Consider the following 23,057-nt stretch of genomic DNA (forward strand, 5'->3'; position numbering starts at 1 on the left):
TTCTTTGTGTACATACGTTTGTTTTTCTCATCCTCTTAGGTGAAGTACGGCCGTTTTGCATTTGTGTGGGATGCAGCTGTTCTGGAGTATGTGGCCATTAATGATGAGGACTGTTCGCTCTACACCGTAAGCAACAGTGTGGCTGACCGAGGCTACGGCATCGCGATGCAGCACGGCAGTCCTTACAGGGACATCTTTTCTCAAAGGTACTGTATGATAAACACTTTCAAACTGTGCATCGCAGTCCTAGTGTTTCAGCAATAGTGTTTTTCCAAATGATTTCCTGTCTGCAGCTTACTGAGATTGAAACCTTTCTAAAAGGCTATAAAAGCACTCGAGGCTGCGCTATAGTGTGTACATAGCAACATATTGTTAGCAATCTGCACTATTTTATTGCCAAAAACACCCCTTCACTATTACTACAGTACATTCAGAATATCATTACATTATTTTCATAAAGTATAGCTTTATTAATCTTTCATAACTAGGTTATGTTATCAAATTTGAATGATTAAAAAAATGCCAAGTAAAAAACAAAATCTTGGAAAAACAGGCAGAATGCTCCACTCTCAAAGCTGAAACCACACCCACTTGCAGAAAAGTTGAGCCTCTCGTGATTGTGTTATGGGTGGGTCCATGCTTGCTTGCTCCAATGCACCATTATTAAGCCATGATTTAAGGCCCTCCCAAAAGGGATGGCCTTTGTTGTAAGTTCCCAAACTCCCTTTTAGTGGTGAAAAACATTCACAGGTTAAAGGTGCAGTGTGTACATTTTAGTGTGGTGATGTTGCAAATTGCAACCAACAGCTCAGTCCACGGCTCACCCCTCACTTTTGAAACGCATAAAAAAAGCTACAGCAGCCTCCACAGGACAAACATATCATTGTTGGAGACAACTTATGAAAAAAGTTTGTCCGTTAAGGGCTTCTGTAGAAACATGCCGGTACAAAATGGCGACTTCCATGTAAGGGGACCCTCGGTGTATGTAGATAAAAACGTCTCATTTTAAAGTAATAAACACAATGTTTCATTTTGTAAGGTCTTTATACACCACTGATAATATAGCTATGTAGATTATATTGCATTTCTGTCAAGAGATCATTAAAAAATTACACATTGCACCTTTAAGAATCAGGAATACTGTACAGACCTGCAGTTTGTGGCAACACATTTGCGACACGAAAATGTACGACATTTTGCAACTTGTAAATGAGGCTCAGCAGAGCGTGTCGACTGATGCCACGGGTGTTTGTACAAAAACTGTCATGTGAGACAGAGGTAGTGATAAACGCGATTTGCAAACATCTATTTGTGGTGGTCAGTTTGGATTTATGGCGGACTGACAAATAAATGAATGTATGGGAATGTATAGCATGCCAATGACGCGCTCACTTGTATGATATCACAGCAGTAGGCAGCGCAAATATAACAACACACCTATAATCCCTCCCACTCTGAAGTGATACTAAACTCGATGGAAAAGCTAAACAAGCCAAAGTGAGGTGAGCTGACCCGACCCAAACTAAACTAAACCGTGGGGTACTATGCAATATTTTGTATTAAAAATGTAGACAAGGCTTTAAAGCGGTTCACGAAACGAAAACGAAAACCAGAAACTTTTGATGTTTTGCAAGGAACAGAATCGAAAAAATATATGTTCTGGAACAGTACCGTTTATTGAAAATAATGGTAACCGGTTAATACCATTATTTTTTCCGTTCTTTGACAAAATTTCTTTGCAATACGACTCAGTGAAGTTCACTTCCGGTCGTCGTTGACTCATCGGAGTAATGAGAAGCTTGCCACCAGCAAGTAGCCTACTCAAGCTCAAGTCTCTAATGCTCAATCATAAGAGGAAAAATATTGTAGTTTACTGTATCTCAAGATGTTTGTTTTTTTAATACTAATTAGTGGTGTAACGGATCGCAGTTAATCTGTGATCCGTACAGATCACGACCCACCGTTCGGCTTGCATGCGATTCACAGATTAATACGCAAAATTCAATATAGTAAAAGTTTATAATTTGCACGTGTTTCAAAAGCTTGCAAATGTTAACACTTAAGTGATTTTAAACAAAAAAGCGTTAAAGTGAACAATTTTCTGTACGCACAAACGCACATGCGTTTGAATGTGTCTGGTCCAAGTCCAATCAAACGTGATTATCCCTATGCCCTTCAAAGATCAGAACTCTTGATGTAATAAAATACATTTGGCGAATAAAGCACTGAAAAACAACGTAATTTACACTTTATGTGGAGCGACTGTTTATGCTGCATCTTCTTTTTGAAGCGCCGTTTTGAATTCCCTCGCCGTTTGTGTGTGTTTGCGTGTTTAAGTGCACTCAACAAATGTAGGCATGTCAGAATTACAGTTATGCTGCTTACATAATGCATTCTTTGTTAATGTTTGATGACAAGATAGAGACCTAAGGAAAATTATGTAGACTAATAATTTAAATTGAATGTCCTTATGATCAGCCTACTTATTTGTATGTCCCACAGCTGACATGGAACGTTATTAACCGGTTCGGGAACTTTATTTTTTGTTCTAATCGATTCAGAAACCCCAATTTTGGGTTTGAACCGAAAACTGGAAACGTTAAAATACTGTTTCTGTTCGGAACAAACCAATTTGGAAAAATTCTGGTTCAAAGCCCTGAATGTAGATGATTTTGCATCTGTGACTTTTTAAAGAAATTAAATTTCTTTGTTGATGGGTTTAACATCTTTTATTTGTTTATCTTTGACTAAGCTGAGTGTTGTTCACACTGATTTGGAGTCTTTATTAAAGCAAACCTGCAACAATTTTACAGACATATTTAATTTCTCTCCATTACTGAGATGCTGTTGAACAGGCATAAACCATCATTTTAATAAAATTAGAGCAGTTTGAACGGTGTTCCCTGTGGTTCCTGAAACTATGAAAATGTAATTTCAAAGTAAAATTATACGAGAGACTTTTCAAATTTAGCAAGTCAATGGAACTCGGTTTTAAAATTGAAAGGAGAAACTTTTTACCTCGCCTAAAAGGCACATCAGCACTGCAGAGCAGATGCACCAATGGAGACTAAATGTTTCAACATACGTTTCTTAACGGTTAGGAACGTGTTTTATGCTCTGCTGCTGTGGGAAGCTGAATGGAGATCCACGCCGTGTTTAATAGCTCACTCGGAGTGAAGCTGTTATATTGAAATATCAGTACAATGACTTGCTGAGAAAAATCTGTTAGCACTGAACGGTGGTCCTATTGTTGTTTGAAAAGTCGATACGTGCTCAATTTTAAGTCAGTGTCAGGGGTCTAAAAGAGGACAGCAGATCAACACAGCTACCATATAGTGCCTGAGTAAAGAAGCTGGAGTTAGAAAAGAACAAAAAACTTGATACTGAAATGACAGGAAAAATAAAATCCATATAACCACTACTGCACTATAATCACTTGACATTGTCAGCTAGGAAAACCGCAGTGATTTTGTGTAAAATCAGAGGGGATTTTAAGAAAACCTTTCTGTTTCAAGCCACAGGCAGCCATTTTCTCGCTTCTGTTTCCATGGGACTGAATGCATGCTTTTGTGTGTCTGTGTTGTTTGATATTCTGTATGTAAATGCATAGATAGCTGAGGTCCGCTTTTAATCAGAGCATGTATTGAAAGATTTATTGTTTATTGAGTACTGTACATGTAGTGTGTGTCATTTAGTCTGTAATCGTTCATGCATGTATAAAATTATTGTTTCTTGGTTGAGGTCTAAATTGCACAATATTGATTGATGTGCTGGTATGTGTGTGGTAGTGCGTCATAGAGAGGAAAGATAAATCAGATTAATTATATATATATATATATATATATATATATATAAAGAGCAATATAAATAGTTGCTTTGATTGAAGGCAAAACATCAGCAAGAGAGGGAGAGAGAGAAAAGAGAGAGATAATCTTGTAATAATATCTCTATCGATCTTTGCAAACGGATCTAACCTTTACATATAGTCTTGTTCAATATAATAGCAGTACAATGTGACTAACCAGAATAATCAAGGTTTTTAGTATATTTTTTTATTGCTACGTGGCAAACAAGTTACCAGTAGGTTCAGTAGATTCTCAGAAAACAAATGAGACCCAGCATTCATGATATGCACGCTCTTAAGGCTGTGCAATTGAGCAATTAGTTGAATTAGTTGAAAGGGGTGTGTTAAAAAAATAGCAGTGTGGCATTCAATCACTGAGGTCATCAATTTTGTGAAGAAACAGGTGTGAATCAGGTGGCCCCTATTTAAGGATGAAGCCAACACTTGTTGAACATGCATTTGAAAGCTGAGGAAAATTCGTTCAAGTCGTTCAAGACATTGTTCAGAAGAACAGCGTACTTTGATTAAAAAGTTGATTGGAGAGGGGAAAACCTCTAAAGAGGTGAAAAAATGATAGGCTGTTCAGCTAAAATGATCTCCAATGCCTTAAAATGGAGAGCAAAACCAGAGAGATGTGGAAGAAATCGGAAGACAACCATCAAAATGGATAGAAGAATAACCAGAATGGCAAAGGCTCAGCCAATGATCACCTCCAGGATGATCAAAGACAGTCTGGAGTTACCTGTAAGTACTGTGACAGTTAGAAGACGTCTGTGTGAAGCTAATCTATTTTCAAGAATCCCCCGCAAAGTCCCTCTGTTAAAAAAAGGCATGTGCAGAAGAGGTTACAATTTGCCAAAGAACACATCAACTGGCCTAAAGAGAAATGGAGGAACATTTTGTGGACTGATGAGAGTAAAATTGTTCTTTTTGGGTCCAAGGGCCACAGGCAGTTTGTGAGACGACCCCCAAACTCTGAATTCAAGCCACAGTACACAGTGAAGACAGTGAAGCATGGAGCATGATATGGGCATGTTTCTCCTACTATGGTGTTGTGCCTATTTATCGCATACCAGGGATCATGGATCAGTTTGCATATGTTAAAATACTTGAAGAGGTCATGTTACCCTATGCTGAATAGGACATGCCCTTGAAATGGTTGTTTCAACAAGACAATGACCCAAAACACACTAGTAAACGGGCAAAGTCTTGGTTCCAAACCAACAAAATTTATGTTATGGAGTGGCCAGCCCAATCTCCAGATTGAGAACTTGTGGGGTGATATCAAAAATGCTGTTTCTGAAGCAAAACCAAGAAATGGGAATGAATTGTGGAATGTTGTTAAAGAATCATGGAGTGGAATAACAGCTGAGAGGTGCCACAAGTTGGTTGACTCCATGCCACACAGATGTCAAGCAGTTTTAAAAAACTGTGGTCATACAACTAAATATTAGTTAAGTGATTCACAGGATTGCTAAATCCCAGAAAAAAAAATGTTTGTACAAAATAGTTTTGAGTTTGTACAGTCAAAGGTAGACACTGCTATTTTTTTGAACACACCCCTTTCAACTAATTGCCCAATTGCACAGCCTTAAGAGCATGCATATCATGAATGCTGGGTCTTGTTTGTTTTCTGAGAATCTACTGAACCTACTGGTAACTTGTTTGCCACGTAGCAATAAAAAATATACTAAAAACCTTGATTATTCTGGTTAGTCACATTGTACTGCTATTATTTTGAACAAGACTGTATAGGCCAGTAAACAACTACGGTAATTGTTAAACACCCATTTAAAAAAAGCGTGGGTTAAAAACATGCAAAACATAACAACAACAAGACAACCACCTCTCATATCTTAAATGGGACATATCCTGAAAATCTGACTTTTTCCATGTTTAAGTGCTATAATTGGGTCCCCAGTGCTTGTATCAACCTAGAAAATGTGAAAAAGATCAACCCAGTAACTTAGTTCCCCTTCGAGGGAACTCGAGCTGCGTCGCCGAAGCTACGCTATGGGAACGCCCTCTGCGTGATTGCGTCTGAAGCACGTATGTCAAATCAGTCCAATGGTCAAGTGACACGTCATAGGCGGGTGACGTGGGAACCAGGAAGCTATAAAAGAGCACCCAGCAAGCCAACTTCAGCTCTTTGTGCCTCAGCAAGCGAGTGTGTGTCATTATCATGTCTAAGTCCAAACAAAGTTTTAAGGAGTGTGCTTCCCCGTGTCCTCGTTTCATTACGAGCGAGGACTCGCATCATCTCTGTGTTATGTGCCTCGGGGCACAACACGCTCGATCATCTCTTGAGAGGGGTGGTTGTGCACATTGTGATAGGATGCCGCTCCGTACGTTGTGCTCGCGGCACGCACTCTTCGAGGAGGGTGGTGAGCCGCGTGTTCCCCACGGTTCTGGCCCCGCTGCTGCCGAGGCAGAGCGGAAGCTGCGATCGTGGGGATCACAACTAGATCTCGCGGACGAGCTTGAGACGGGTCTCCCCCTTTCTCAGCCTTCACCCGCGGGATCTAGTGCCCCGTCTCTGGATTCGGAAGCACGCGCTGCGGTTTCTTCCGCCCAGGGCGGGAGCCCAGATTTGCATTTATCGTCGTCCGAGGAAGTCGATATTATGTCTGTCGACGTGGTGGACGCTGAGGAGCCTTCTCATTCGTCCCCCGCGTTCGATGATTTGATGGCCGGCGGAGACACAGAGCGCGCGTCCTCAGAGTATGTTAGATGAGCGCTTTTTAAAACAGAAACCTCAACCTTCGCGGCGCAACATGCCTTTCTTTCCTGATCTCCACAGCGAGCTGTCGAGATCATGGAAAGCTCCGTATTCAGCCCGTGTTCATACCCCTCACGCCACCATGTATGCCAACATTGTGGGGATGGGTGAGCACGGATATTTAACGATGCCCCGGGTGGAGCAGACGCTTGCGAGCTATCTCTCCCCCGCTGCGGCGTCATCATTAAAATCGCCTTCGCTTCCCACGAAACCGGTTAGGTTAACCTCATCTTTAGTGGGTAAAGCTTATAAATCTGCAGGGCAGGCTGGGGCTTCACTGCATACCCTAGCTGTCTTACAGGCGTACCAAGCAGAACTGCTTAAAGATTTAGATACCGAGGCGGGGGGTACGTCTGATGTATTTAAAGAGCTTCGTCGAGTCACTGATGTGTCACTCAGGGCGATTAAAGAAACTGCGAAAGCCGTGGGTAGATCGATGGGAGCTCTCGTAGCCACGGAACGCCATTTATGGCTTAATCTGTCCGAGCTTAAAACCTCAGAAAGGGCTTTTCTCTTAGACGCGCCCGTTGCGCCCTCCGGTCTCTTCGGCGATGCCGTTAATACTGTCGTCGAGAGATTTGCGGAGGCTCGTAAGCAGTCGGCGGCGTTCGAACGCTATCTCCCCCGCCGTGCTCTTGATTATAGGGCTGCTGGGCGGGAGCAGCCATCGACATCATATAGAGCATCGCAAAAGCATAGTGTTGCCACTCGTGGTCCCCCTCAAAAAAACTGGGGTTCGGGCGGTCGCGCTCAGACATCATCCAAGCAGAAAACAGACCTGAGGGCTGTTATTATGGCGAGGAAGGCGTCGGCTAAAAAGAAGTCCTGAGGGACGTAGTGTCATATTTCCGAGGGCAGCCCCCAATCGGGGAGAGCCGGCAGTCACCTCACAACACGGTGCCCGTCTCTCCTCGATGCCCTCGGGATGCCAGTGTGTTAACCCCGCCGCAGTGTGTGTTTCGGGGCACAGCGGCTTCATATTCTTGTGTGCCTCATGCGCGGGGCACGCAACACCTCTCTCCGAGGAGGGAGGCATTAATATCACCCAGGTTGAACCCTGCCAGTTTGGTTCAGGGCACCGGGAAAAGTTTAAGCAGTACACAAAAAGCCAGTCTCGAGAGGCTGGTCCCCCTTATAGAAAATTTGGCAGCGTGGAAACTCCTGCCAAACGTGTCTCAGTGGGTTCTGCAAATAATAGAAAAGGGCTACAAAATTCAGTTTTGCAACCAGCCACCCCAATTCAACGGCGTGTTATCTACCATAGTGGGTGCTGGGCAGGCTCTAACAATGGAACAAGAAGTAGAAACTCTCTTGTGCAAGGAAGCCATAGAATGTGTTCCTCCTCACAACAGGGAGTCAGGGTTTTACACCCGCTATTTCATAGTTCCAAAGAAAGACGGGGGGTTACGTCCGATTTTAGATCTACGTCATCTGAACCGGCCTGTTGCAAAACTAAAGTTCAAGATGTTAACTATAAAGCAGATCGTCACACAAATCAGATCCGAGGACTGGTTTGTGACGATAGATCTAAAAGACGCGTATTTTCACATATCTATCCTCCCGCAACACAGGAGATTCCTGAGGTTCGCATTCGGGGGCGTGGCTTACCAATATCGGGTTCTCCCTTTCGGTCTATCTCTGTCACCCCGTACATTTACAAAGTGCATGGATGCAGCGCTGGCTCCATTACGACTCCGGGGCATCCGTGTCTTAAACTACATAGACGATTGGCTAATTTTAGCCCAATCAGAGAGTATGGCAGCGCAGCATCGAGATGCTGTGCTGACACACATGAGAGAACTGGGGTTAAGGCTAAATGCAAAGAAAAGCATGCTCTCTCCAGTACAGAGGACAGCTTTTCTTGGCGTTATATGGGATTCAACAACAATGCAGGCACATCTGTCCCCTGCTCGTGTGGAATCCATTCTTTTGGCTGTAGGCAGAGTGAAGTTAGGCCAGTCACACACTGTAAAACAATTTCAGAGGTTGTTGGGGCTCATGGCAGCAGCGTCCAATGTGATACCCCTTGGGCTGCTTCACACGAGACCGCTACAGTGGTGGCTCAAAACCAAAGGGTTTTCCCCGAGGGGCAACCCGTTCCGTCTGATCAAGGTCACGCGCAGATGTCTTCGTGCCTTAGATCTTTGGAAGAGACCATGGTTTCTCTCCCAAGGACTGATGTTGGGGGCTCAGTACCGTCGAGTTACACTGACAACGGATGCTTCCCTCACAGGCTGGGGAGCAACTATGGGGAGCCATCTGGCTCATGGATTATGGGGCGCCAGACAGCTCAGCTGGCACATAAATTGCCTAGAGATGATGGCAGTGTTTTACGCCCTGAGATGTTTCATCCCTCACCTGCGGGGCCATCACGTGTTAGTCCGGACAGACAACACGTCGGTAGTCGCGTACATCAACCACCAGGGGGGTTTGAGTTCACGCCCTTTTTACAAATTGGCGCGGCATATCCTTCTGTGGACACAGGGGAAGTTGCTGTCCCTCAGAGCAGTATACATTCCCGGGTGTCTGAATCAGGGAGCAGACGTCCTGTCGAGACAGGGGCTGAGGCCCGGGGAGTGGAGGCTCCACCCTCAGGTGGTGGAGTCCATCTGGAAGAGATTTTGCCAGGCGGAAGTGGATCTGTTTGCGTCCAGAGAGACGACACACTGTCCGCTATGGTTTTCTCTCACACATCCAGCACCGCTGGGACTGGATGCCATGGTTCAGCCATGGCCGAGGCTACGGCTGTACGCTTTTCCCCCGATCGCTCTGCTCCCGGGAGTTCTGGAGAGGGTTCGTCGCAACAACGTCCGCTTGTTGTTGGTAGCCCCACTCTGGCCGAACCGAATATGGTTCTCGGACCTGGTGTTCCTCCTCGACGGCTCACCTTGGGAAATACCCGTCAGGAGGGATCTCCTCTCTCTGGCGGGTGGCTCGATTCTTCACCCCCGCCCAGAGTTATGGAAACTGTGGGTCTGGCCTCTGAGGGGGCCAGACTCATAGAATCTGGTCTCTCAGCTGAGGCTGCTGAGACCATTCTTCACTCCAGAGCTCCCTCCACGAGGAAGCTTTATGCCTTTAAATGGAGAGTCTTTACTTCCTGGTGCAGCAAACACCTGCATGACCCTGTGAACTGCCCAATTGGTACAGTCTTGGAGTTTCTGCAGGAAAAGTTCACCGCAGGGTTATCTCCTTCTACACTGAAGGTGTATGTGGCGGCCATCTCGGCTTACCATGTTCCTTTGGTCGGGCAATCCCTTGGGAGAGACCCGCTGGTGGTTCGCTTCCTTCGTGGCACTCGGAGGCTGAGGCCTGTAGTCCGACCCAGGGTCCCAGCTTGGGACCTGGCCGTTGTGCTGGAAGGTCTGTCCATGGCTCCGTTTGAGCCCATTGAGACCGTTCCAGTCAAGTTTGTGGCACTTAAGACAGTACTTCTGTTGGTAGTCACTTCTCTGAGGAGAGTGGGTGACCTTCAGGCCCTGTCGGTTTCCCCTACGTGCCTTGAATTCGCACCGGGGATGGTTAAGGCTTTCTTGTACCCAAGGCCCAGCTATGTGCCTAAGGTACCGACTAATGTGCCACGACCTGTCGTACTTCAGGCCCTCTGTCCTCCCCCATTTAGGGATAGGAATCAGGAAAAGCTTAACTTGGTGTGTCCAGTGCGAGCACTGGATGCCTATGTTCACAGATCTTCTTTGTGGAGGAGGTCTGAGCAACTGTTTGTGTGCTTTGGCTCGCCCAAGAAAGGCCTGCCGGCGACCAAGCAGACACTCAGTAAGTGGATAGTTGAGACTATCTCTCTGGCTTATGAGACCACTGGACGGCCTTCACCTATCGCCGTCAGGGCTCATTCTACCCGGGGTATGGCAGCCTCTAAGGCCTTGTGGCTAGGGGCTTCAATGCAGGATGTCTGTGATGCGGCAGGCTGGTCCTCTCCGCTCACATTCGTTCGGTTTTACGAGTTAGATGTTGGTGCTACGCCTGGAGCCCAGGTGCTCATGTCTTAAGCTGTGCGCGTTTTTACACACAGACAGGCATTTGGTAGTATGGTGTTTTGGTACATCGTTCCCATAGCGTAGCTTCGGCGACGCAGCTCGAGTTCCCTCGAAGGGGAACGTCTCGGGTTACGAATGTAACCATTGTTCCCCGAGAAGGGAACGAGACGCTGCGTCTCCCTGCCATACTCCCTGCATCCCTGTCTCGCCTTGCTTCGGCACAATTTAGCTGAAGTTGGCTTGCTGGGTGCTCTTTTATAGCTTCCTGGTTCCCACGTCACCCGCCTATGACGTGTCACTTGACCATTGGACTGATTTGACATACGTGCTTCAGACGCAATCACGCAGAGGGCGTTCCCATAGCGTAGCTTCGGCGACGCAGCGTCTCGTTCCCTTCTCGGGGAACAATGGTTACATTCGTAACCCGAGACGTTTTGGTTAACCATTCTCTGCAAGCATGTGAAAAAATAGGTCTCCCCCTGTGATGTCAGAAAGGGATAATACCACCCCTTAATCTGCACTATCCAACCACGTCACTGCCAATTAGTGCAGAGATCAACTCATTTGCATTTTAAAGGACACACCCCAAAAACGGCACATTTTTGATCACACCTACAAAGTGGCAATTTTAACATGCTATAATAAATGATCTATATGATAATTTAAGCAAAAACTTCAAATACGTACTCTGGGGACACCAAAGATTTATTTTACGTCTTAAAAAAGTCTTGTGAAATGTCCCCTTTAAGAAAATATAAAAATCGTATATATGAAGTTATTATATGAATCAAGACCAAGAGTGAAGACCAATTACCCTATTCAAAATGGCACAGAACGCAGCGAGCTCCACTTATACCTGACATTTTGCAGCCCACAGTGTCAGTCAATTTCCAGGACAGATGTGAGGTTGCTTCTACTCCTCAGGGCAGATACCCATGTCAGGCTGGTTATGGCCACATGTCGCCTGTTTACACAAAAGCCGGTCCCTGAGCAAATGGTGCTGGGAACACATGACATTTTGGACTCCTTGTCCATCTGATAGAAATCGTTAGAACATAACCGCACTACAGATCTGCCATTAAAAGAGCTGAGTTTGGTCATAAATATGATGTTACAACTGCAGATTTATCCAGCATCAGAGCCCACACCGTTAGAAAAAATGGTCAAAAAATGATCCCAAGCTGTCACTGGGGCATTACCTTTTAAAATGTCCTTATATGTACCAGTATACATTTGGTACTAATACTTACTGTACCTTGAGGATACTAATATGCATTCTTTACTCTGAGGTACTAATATGAACTCTTTGGGTGCAAAGATAGGGGAGAACCGGGGCGAAAGTAACAAAGCGATTTTACTCTGAGCCCTGATAGCATTTGCATCCCTAACTGTGACAGCATCTTAGGCACACAACCCTTGACAGACGTGACAAATATCACGTTATTTACTCACCGTTTTCCGCGTGTAGATCCAGAAAAGGTGTTTAAGTAAATTCCTCAAGCGGTCATTTGTTTCTTATAATGTGTTGTGTTTTTCGTTTCATGTGTTACAGTACTGATCAATCTACAGGTTATTTAGTGCTCTAACACAACCTGAAGTTTGACTTCTCAGAGTTTTTCAAAATAAAAGTTTTAAATGTGGATTTAAATGTGATGAGATCCTTTCTGGACAAAACTAACACTTGTTACTTTTGTCCAGCTGTTAATACTGTTGTATATGTTGAAAGTTATTGTCTTGTGAGTTATTGACCACAGCAAACATATATATCTCTGTGTATAACATTATATTTTAAAATAATGTTTTTTTCTGAAAAATGGTACCTTCGTCCCTGCTCTCCCCCATGTCCCATAGTGACAGCTGGGGACCATTTCTTGACCATTTTTGTTTCTGACTGAGAAAATATCTTATTTTCGTTTATTTTTAAGATGACAAATTCATATGAATAATCCAATATAATCTTGATATCTTTTATATAATGTCATGGATTCAAATCAAAGTGAAATCATTGAGTGAAATCAAACTTCAATGCTCCTAATCTTATAATTAGATTATGAGACTTAAAACTGGATTTCCCAGACAGGGCCACATATGTCATCAATATTACAATTTAATAGAAATGTTTAGCTAAAAGATTACTTAAAAATTATTATTAATGATTAAAAATATTATTTGTATTTACTGTAGCATGTTGCAATTCAACGATCTGCATGCACACAAACCGAGGATCCACGTCATATGCATAGAGAGAGAGAGAGAGAGAGAGAGAGAGGGAGAGAGAGGTAGATTGATAGATTGAAATTATATTGGTGGCCATTAGACTGAGACACAAGTGTCGTTTGCCATCACTTTATATATTTTGCACCCCTTCAATGTTCCAATCTAAACTGAAAACCGAGAAGAAAATCTCCCGTTGAAGCTCTAGTATTGCTCGCCTTTGTCTTTTCTTTCCCTCTCTCTTCATGTTTTCCCAGCGCTTATCAAGTAGTTTGTCTGCCCGCAGTCAGAGACATCTAATAACGTGATCATTTCTGCCGCAGCTGGTTGCCATAGCAACAGCTCCAGCAGTCCACACTCGAATCATCGTGCAGTGCCCGAGAGACGAGCGAGTAGACTACACGACAGGCAGGCCTGAGGGGAGAACCGCAAACCTACAGTCGCGTGATCCACGTTGAACAGAATGAAGAGTTTGAAACGCACCCGTAGCCCAAAACACAGAAAGATTCTTGAACGAAAGCTTGTCATGGTTAAACTAGAACACACAGTTGTCATGGAGAATCAGGTTGATTTGGACGTCTGCTTTGAAGGGGGGCAAGGGTCGATGTTTAGCCCCTGATATGAGACGTCCATTCATCGGAGCTGCTGGTCAGCGACTGAACCACCCAGAAATAGATAGGAGCAGGTGAATTTGTTGCTTGCTTTTGCCTTGGCAAATCTTTCAAAGGACAACTTTTTTGGAGGCGTGCCACTTATCTCTCTCTATTCATCCTCTATCCTCTTTGCTTTTTATTTATCACACTCAGTTTTGGGACAAGAGGGAATAAAAAACAAATAATGTATCTGCCGTTGTCAAGCTGTTGTTTCTCTGCGAGTTCTCGAGTTGAAAGCACGAACGTGGCATGGGTTATGAAGAGAGAAAGGGCAAAACTGCAAAGTTATTAAATAAGAACAGCAAAGAGGGAGATGCTGTTTGAGCAAAATGTCAACTTGGTAGAGAAAAAGGGAACACACGAAAAAGTTTTTCAATTTCTTTAAATCTACAGCGACTTTCTTGCAGCATATGGCCAACAAGGGGCTCATCTTCTCAACAAACAAGGCAAAATCTGGTTCCCTCTGAGACGTGTACTGTCACTCTTTCCCGAGTCTCGGGAAGACAAACATTTGTCTCAATTCTCAAGGGCGAAACTGGACAGTTGATTCTCGAAGGAAAAATGCCTGCCGCTAATGCTTGCGGATCACATCGGCCCTCTTCTGTTAAAACACCGGGGTGTTCATTCATTAGGCAGCAGAGCTGTTAATTTGCCCAGCAGCAGATGCTGGAAAACCACAAGGTCAGAAATAGACTTTCTAGTGAACATCCTTGAAAGGTGACGAGTATAAAAAAGGATGTAAAAAATTACTGTAACTTTACATTAAGTCTTGGAAATGTGTGCTTTTCTCAAGTTCTGTATGAATACTTTTTTCTCTGTTACATTTCCAAGGCAACAATTATACTCTTTACAAATTCATTTAGGCCTCCAAAGTACATTTTTGCAAGTTTCTGCTTTTTACTGAGCTCTCAAGCCATTAAAATTTCCTCGCGGCTGAGCTTTTATAGCAAATGTAATCTACTTCAGTGTAAACTGAATGATGATCGTTTGCCCTTGTGAAGAGACGCTAGTAACTCGAACACAGTCTTTGACCTGAAGCATTATGTTTTACTAACTGAACAATTTGTCTATAAACATCTACATTTAAAGGTCAGTGATTAAAACATTACTAGCTGAAACTTTCAGTTTAAAAGCTGCTGTGTCCTAAAGACAGGTTACTTCCCAAAGAGTGTGCATGAAAATATACAGCCTGGTCTCACTGTTAATACGTAGTATTTACACGTAACTTTAAAAAACAAAAAAACTTATTTTTTGTACGTTTAAATAGATGCTAAAACGTAAAATGTAGACGTATTTACAACATTTAAACGTAGCATTATTACGTTTTGACTGCTAAAAAATGTAAAACATTTACGTATCTTTCATTTCATAAAGATTGCTGTATAATTTCCCTTTAACCATTTTAGCGATATGTTACCACCTTAATCCTACCCCAAACCTTACCCTAAACCCAAACTCTTTTATACAACATGTTTAAATACGTAATGTATTCTTTTTATAACATAACAGACAGATATGTTTAGGAACCTATTAGTAACAATATAGCATTCAAAAGATATTTTAAGGTGCTACAGTCCTACGCAAAACAGTTTATCATAACAGACAGACAAGTGTAATCACAACAACTTATTTATTTCGAATATCAAAATCAGTACCAAAATAGTTCAAATGACGATGTGCTGCAGCCGCGGTCCTCTCTGGAGTATATGAAGTAAAGTAAAGAGAAGTATTAAAGTTATTAATCCAAGAGTTTGATCAGCGTTGATCCGGCTTCCCTCTGTCACAACGCGCTTTTTTAATTTCAAACGTACACCAACGGAAATGGAAATGACGCAAATATGTCACGTGGCACTCAAAGACCCAATGAGCTTTTGATATCACTGCCGTAAAGCAATGTGTCGTAAAGCTTCTTGAGGCGGGATATTTGAATTTACATTAACGAACGCGCGATCTGACTTTACGGTTGCTGATGAGAACTCGGATCAAGATAGATAAAGGGCTGAATTTGGATCTGTTCCTCGCAATCGTATGAATTTTAAAGATGTGGATAACAGCAAATGAATAAAAGTAACATCATTTGTGAATTTGTGTCGTATTTTGTTGTAATTATTGCTTAGTAGTTATAATAAAGTATTGCATAGACGACAACAGAAGAAAACGCGTTTTTGTGTGTCATGGCAAACAAACTAAATATAAATACAGAAATGCTATTCATTTTAAATTTTTTAAATGTAAAATATTGTGAAATTCTCTGAATATCATAATCATTTCATTAGGTAAATGGTTAAACTGCCTTAAATAAATAAGTCCAAAAATATGACTGAAAACATTTCATTAATATGAGTAAGAACGCCAATGCCCGCGATTTTAATATTTATGAATAGGAATAACTTACGTACAAATTTGTACATTTGTAAAGCTGTAAATACGTAAATAGTTTACGTATAAGTCCTGTCAAAACGTCGATATTGTACGTTTTAGTGTGTTTTAAACGTAAGTAAATGTATATATTGTACAACAAAGCTGAAACGTAAAAATACACACGTATTCTTATGAGATCACGTTGAAATATAGCCAAATTCCCTTTAGAGAAGTCGAGCCACAAGGCAGCCATGTTTGCAGTTATTTCAGTCATGCAAGTCCTATCTGCTTGAATGGAAAAAGACAGATATCTTTAAAATCGTGTAAATCGTAATTAAACAACAATTTATGACCAACAATTAAACCTGACATCAACTGTAGCATAACTTTTTTTAAACTCAAATTGCACTAAAAAAACTTTTCGAGGTTGCTACTGCGCATGCGCTCAGGTTGGCAAGTGTCTCCTCCAGAGAATCATCAGTCTTTATCGAATAATGATTGGTTCCTTTAACTGGAAGGCGGGACTTCTGTCGCCAGAGCGGCCATATTGAGCGCTGCATTTTCCCTACTTGTAGTGATAGGAGTGATCAATCATGTTATATTTAGGGTTGGGTATCGTTTACATTTTTGTGGTTCCGATGCCAATTCTGGTTCTTATCGATTCCTGATTCCGATTCCAATGTTTTAAGTGAGATTTTTTTATTATTATTATTCTTGCCACATTTAGTCTATAACCTGTTTGCTTTTACTGTTAACTGTGACAATTTGTCTAAAAATGAAATTAAATAAGTGCCAGAATGAATAATACACTCTCAGAAATAAAGGTACAAAACTTTGCTGTCACTGGGGCTGTAGCCTTTCAAAAAGTACAGCTTTGCACCTAAGGATTTCATTTAAGTACTTCAGCAGTACATTCTGGGACCAAAGAGAGCTTATTAGTATCTCAAAAATACATATTAGTATCTCAAAGGTACATATTGGTACTACATTTTTACATATCTGTACCTAATGTTCCATACAATTACCTATTTAAAGGGTGCTGCCCCTTTTGACTTTTTTCTAACAATGTAGGTCCTTATAAGGTACGGTAATCTACCCAAAATTGTATTCTGTTTTGTATTCCTGTAAAGGTATCAAACGGAAACTTAGGGTACAGCCCCAGTGACAGAAAAGGTACAATTTTGTACCATTATTTCTGACAGTGTACAGATTGATATAATTTTACACAAAAGGGATCAGTCTTAGAAAAGAGATGTCCAGAAGTATGCACCTTTAATTCGAAGTTGAAACTGTGTTTTGTACCCCAGTGTGAGAAACTGCTATTGCTAATATTAGCTGTATCTGGTGCGCTGTAGGAGGACTCGCACCTGGGAGATTTAAACATGGTACATTGCTTCAGATTAACGTCATGTTGAAGCAAATTTTTCATCATATTAGAGGTATTTCCTCCCTTACATGAAATATCCTTGCCACATGTATTGCAAAAAGTGTTTTTTCAAAAAGTTTAACCAAACTTTTGAACATTTGCTGCGGTCAGTCATAGTGCTGAGTATTCTGCCCTACAAAGCCAAAGTGCAGTAACTACGCATTTGGTCAAAAATGAGTTCAGCTTTGTGAGATCTGTTGTGTCTTGTGACGAAGTCTCCTGGTTCAATTAAGTCCCATTTCAGAGAAACGTGTGTGCCAAAATTGCAGTAACATGTTTGACTGGCTGGTGTAAAAAACTTTAAGGGCATTTTTTCTCGGTTTCAGTGTTTGCGTACTGCACTTAGCCTTGTAGGCCAGTATAATGAACTGCGCATGTGCATAGTGAGAGAATGTTTGTCGCAGGTCCTGGCAGATAGATACAACTGTAAAACACTCAGAAAGTCAGGAATCGATAAACAGAATCGAAATGTATCTCATATTAGAATGGGATGTTACATGATACCCAACCCTAGTTATATCCAATATCATTGGTCATTTCTCGCTGAGAAAGTCTTCACTGTCTCTTCAATTTCAAATACTAAGCCAACATTTACTTCAGACTGTTAAATACATGCCCCTTAGTAGCTATAGGATGTAAAAGTCAATTTAATAAAAAGTTAATCACAGATATTTTGGAAAAACCTTAAATTTACACTTTCCTTCCATCAGTGTTGTTACAAGTACACTGTTATCACAGCGCTGTTGCAACAAACAGCATGTTGACCCATTAAGTGTGTTGACATTCATCATGGCAACACTCATAAATGTCACAGACTAATTTTTATGGGAACGCTGTTCCATGTGCTTGTGATTGTTGTGATCAGTTGTTCTAATCTGACCTCCAGTGGGTAGGAAGTTTTACAGGAATAGCTTTGTTACTGAATACAAAGCCGTCTCATCGGAGAAGCCATTCATCACGGTAGTTACTGCAATGGGAAATAGTAAACATCAATGAGGATGTACAACCATGTGCAGATAGCTTAAGGTACTGATTTATCACCATAATGGTGGACCATTCATCCAACACCAGCCAAAAACACTCTCTGTCATTTACCATCTGAATCCTACATTGCATATTGCATGGACTTTTGGGTTTAAAAGTCATTTTAATGATGTGTATAGAAAAACAAATTAGTTATTATTAATATGTGGCTATAATGCATGTGGTCAAATTATCCTACTACTGTACAGTATGTAGAAAAAACGGTCCCTAGCTGTCACTGAGCATGTACTTTTTTTTTTAAAGTACACCATTCCACCTGAAGTGTGCATATTAGTACCTAAAAGGTACATATTGTTACCAAATATATACATATGTACTTAAATGCTGGGACCTTTTTAAAGGGGTACTGCATCAGTTTTTTTCTGACAGATTAACGTGTGGACTCTTGGTTCCTTCCTGAAATCATCTTTCCCATCCACATAAACACATATAAAATAGTTTTTGTGTCTTTTTTCTTACTAGGCATGCAAATCTGCTTTAGAAAAATATGTAAAAATGCTATACAAAATTAAATGAATTGAATATGTGTAGAGGCGAGCCTTATTGAGCTTTTCTAAATGTTCCAGAATTATTCTAAACAATGCGCTGTGTGGCTTGTGGGATGATTATAAAGATTTTATATTTGCTTACTCATTCACTGTGTACTGCACTGTTGTGGTGGAGGAGCATTGCTTGAATTGTGCCCATTTGCATTGCAGCTCTCTGTTATCAAACTACAAACCTCACCAGCAGCATATGTGGGCTGTGTTTCATAAGTGATCTATAAAAATAATTTCCGACCCTGGTGAATAAATCCATCCTTTGATTTCAAACAAGAAATACCATCGAAAAGATTTATTTTTGCCTGAATGTATTATGAGCAGGAAATCAAATATAGAAATGCATTTCGAATAAATGGTTGGACGTTGCTGAAAACATGTTCTTGTGTTTAAATGCATTTTCATGGGAACCTATCACAGCTGCTGCAGTTTGGATGTGAATGTAAGCACTTGGAAGTATTTTCCTCTGAGGCTGACTGTACCATGACTGCAGACAGGCCAGAGAAAGATCGCTGTGCGATGCATATCAGTCAACCAATGAGGCGAATTCCCCCCGTACCTTATGTCCTGTGTTCATTATAATTCAATTGAGGTGCTGGACTGGCATTAGTTCAGGCTGCCATTACTATATCATAACACAATCATTTTTTGTGATGCAAACAGTGGGATGTGCTGTATTACTGGTGATATACTGCCCCCTGGTGTTGAGAAAAATAATCACCACTGCAGCAACAGATGCCACTGAGCAGACTGTGATCATTCAGAGTTATTTATAAGGTGATAAATGAATCTCATTGGTACAGTAATGTGTCAACATGTAGGTAAATGTGTTGTGATGTGTTAAAATCTGATCTGAAATTGCATAACAATATTTTTGTTGTTGGAGCACACTAAAATTGTATAGTACGTGTTTGTGTGTGCGTGTGTGTGCGTGTGTGCAAGCTTTATGCACACAAACATTCTCCAGTCTTGTATCTTACTGTTGAGCACGTTGCTTATTTATTAGACAATCAAAAACGATACATACTTGATGGTGATGGTAAAGATGGTGAACCGAGTGTGCAAAAAAACTGTATGTGATCCCCTAAAATACCTGTTAATGAACCCTTTTTGCACATTCTGTCCCCCATAGTTAAACCCCAAAATACATGCACAGTGGTTCCTACATTGTGTGTCTACTCTTTTGCTGTGTAGGATCTTGGAGCTTCAGCAAAACGGTGACATGGACATTTTGAAGCTGAAGTGGTGGCCGCAGGACAGCCCGTGTGACCTGTACTCTACAGTGGGCACTCGAAAGACAGGCAGCGCGCTGGACATCCACAGCTTTGCTGGGGTCTTCTTCGTACTAGCAGCCGGCGTGGTGCTCTCTTGTCTCATCGCCACAGTGGAAACCTGGTGGACACGGAGGAAGGGCTCCAGAGTGCCCTCCAAGGAGGTAAGAGTCCAGCAGGTGAAAATGATGGTGGGTTTTGTTATCCAGTGGATAGATTTGAATTAGGGCTGTCGATTTAATAAAGATTTAATAGTATTTGTAGCAGAAAGGTTTAAAAGTCAATGTACTGTAGTGTTTGTTTTGTTTCGGTATCTAAACGGCCTATCACTGTACTACGGTACACAGTAATCCACTTAGCAATTGAGTTTGTGCAGTGTAGACTTCAATGGACACTCAATTTTTTGAAAATATGCTCATTTTCCAGCTCCCCTAGCGTTAAACATTAGATTTTTTCCGTTTTGGAATCCATTCAGCTGATCTCCGGGTCTGGCGGTAGCACTTTTAGCATAGCTTAACACAATTAATTGAATCTGATTAGACCATTAGCATCCCGTTAAAAAATAACCAGAGAGTTTCGATATTTTTTACTATTTAAAACGTGACTCTTCTGTAGTTACATTGTGTATTAAGACTGACGGGAAATTAAGTGTTTCGATTTTCTAGGCAGATATGTCTAGGAACTAAACTCTCATTCTGGCGTAATAATCAAGGACCTTGCTGCTGTAACATGGCTGCAGCAGGCGCAATGATATTACGCAGCATCTAATCAGATTCAGTGAATTATGCTAAGCTATGCAAAAAGTGGTACCGCCAGACCCGGAGATCAGCTGAATGGATTCCAAAACTGTCAAAATCTAATGTTTAACTCTAACGCCCCATTCAGACAGCCAACGACCAGCAGTAGCACAGCGACGCGATCTCATTCATTTCAATGGAAACCGGGCGACTTCCGGCGACACGAGCGAAAGTGACCGTTGGCGACCGTATGGGCGTGTCTAGAGACGCGAGAAAGTTACGAAAAGTTTAACTTTATGCAAATGTCAAGCGAATTTCGGGAGCGACTACCAATGAGAACGAAGCAGTGGAGTTCACGTCATCCTTCTCTCGTCAGTTACTGGCGTGGATGGTACTCATTTGTTTATGACAAGCAGATTTAGAAACGCCTCATTGAAAGAGACGTCGCTGGCTGTCTGAACGAGGGGTAAGGGAGCTGGAAAATGAGCAAATATTTTCAAAAAAAAGTGGAGTGTCCCTTTAAGGGCCGTTCACACATGATGTGTTTTAATTATTGGTCTATGTTAACATTTAGATGGTTATCAATATCTTGCACCATTAAAGCTATGCTTTTAGGATTTTCTGGGAATGTTGTCCATGTAGCGCACAAGTGAGGAAGTAACACTTTGGTTTTTGTATGACTATTTATAAAATTAACCTTTAAATTGACAGCCCTAGTTTAAATGCCACAGTGTATCTGTGGAGGATAATGGTTAGAACCTCTTTTAATCGGGGAAACCAATGTGATCGCGTTGGTATTGCATATCAAGTTCAATGTGACAGCAACATCTCCCCTAAATTTCCCCTTAAGAATGAAATGGAACCCATCAGCCAAGTTTAAAATGAGAGGTAGAGGTAGGCGGCAGACTACAAACAGCAGACAAAGCACTTTTCCTACACATTATTTTTTTGATGTAGTAATAAATAAAACGCACCTCTCCAAAAAGAACATGATCTTGTTTAATGTCCTGCCAGTGCCAACCAATCATCTTTAATGGGAAAGAAGAATAAACAGAAAAAGGCCAAGACATGTGCTGATAAAAGTTACTGTCTGGATAATTACTGTATAAGCCAGGCCATATTGTAATGTCATGATATGCTTTTAAAACCCCATCAATTATTTTTGAAAGCCAATTGCTATTCTTAGTTTTTCCAGAACTATCACTTTACATCTGTTTTACATGGATCTTTGGTACCGAGTGAATGTTAATTAACAAGCAATCCCACACTCGGTTAATGTTTGTGTTTCACATTTATAACACTTCAGTGACTTCAATGGAACGCAGATGAAGCGGTGACAGAACGTTCGTATCGGCGTAAATGAACCTGTTTGATGTTGCTGTCGATGTTTCTTTGATTTAAAGAGTCAGATCTTCCTTATTGCTCCTTGTTATCTCCTGCAGCTGTCACATGTGCGTGTTTGCTTTCCTGATGTTACACTGCCATTCACACAGCGCCACAATCTCCCTCATCACTCCGATTGAGATCCATTCCCATCCTCGACCCTGACATACACACCTGACCTCTCCTCACGCCCTCTGGGACATCATCAAGCTCACCACAGGCAAAAACACAGCATTTCATCTCCAACGTTCCACCTAACAAACCAAAGCAAAATTATCTCTATAGTGCTTTTGATCAGTGGGCAGGATTGTCTTTCTGCCCTCCTCCCCAGTAGGCCTGCCATGAGCCAGCTTTCATCTGTCAGGGTCAGCAGCAGGCTACTCGTGGCCCACAAACAAAGTGGATCTCCTCACTAGGGATGATGCTGTGAAGCAAACCAGTGTGTATCGTGGTCGCTGTAGCGTTCAGACACTGAATTGCATATAAAATGTGCGTCAATATTGCAGACAGGATATATCTCATAGCATTGCTTCACATAATAAGCTAGGTTCAAACACTTAACACCCATTTATCTCAGTTATCTGAATGTTCCTGTAGTTCAGTTAGCAGAGCACTGTGTTAGCAGTGCAAACGTTGTTGTTTGATCTCAGGGGAACACGCATACTGATTAAAGCTTTAAAGTTGTTTAGGGATGCCAGGTCTGCATAATAAATTAGGGTTGCAAAGCTTGGGAATATTTTGAAATATGGGTAATTTATAGAAACTTTATCACATACAAACATTAGCTTCCTCGACATCTGACTCATCTTCA

At 41.8% G+C, this 23,057-nt stretch overlaps 1 protein-coding gene across 3 annotated transcripts in view; it reads left to right on the forward strand.

Annotated features, from left to right (window-relative positions):
* grid2 (glutamate receptor, ionotropic, delta 2) overlaps positions 1–23,057 on the forward strand; it is a 462,370-nt gene that overhangs the window by 429,392 nt on the left and 9,921 nt on the right. For all 3 annotated transcript variants that reach the window (XR_010525685.1, XM_065247187.1, XM_065247188.1), the window contains exons 14-15: positions 40–206; positions 20,050–20,290. Coding sequence is in view for 2 of the 3 variants with exons in the window: in XM_065247187.1 (XP_065103259.1) it covers positions 40–206; positions 20,050–20,290 (408 nt within the window). In the remaining variant the exon portion in view is untranslated. The remainder of the gene's footprint in view (positions 1–39; positions 207–20,049; positions 20,291–23,057) is intronic.

This window comes from Paramisgurnus dabryanus, chromosome 11 (genome assembly GCF_030506205.2).
Source record: "Paramisgurnus dabryanus chromosome 11, PD_genome_1.1, whole genome shotgun sequence".
Taxonomy (NCBI): Eukaryota; Metazoa; Chordata; class Actinopteri; order Cypriniformes; family Cobitidae; genus Paramisgurnus; species Paramisgurnus dabryanus.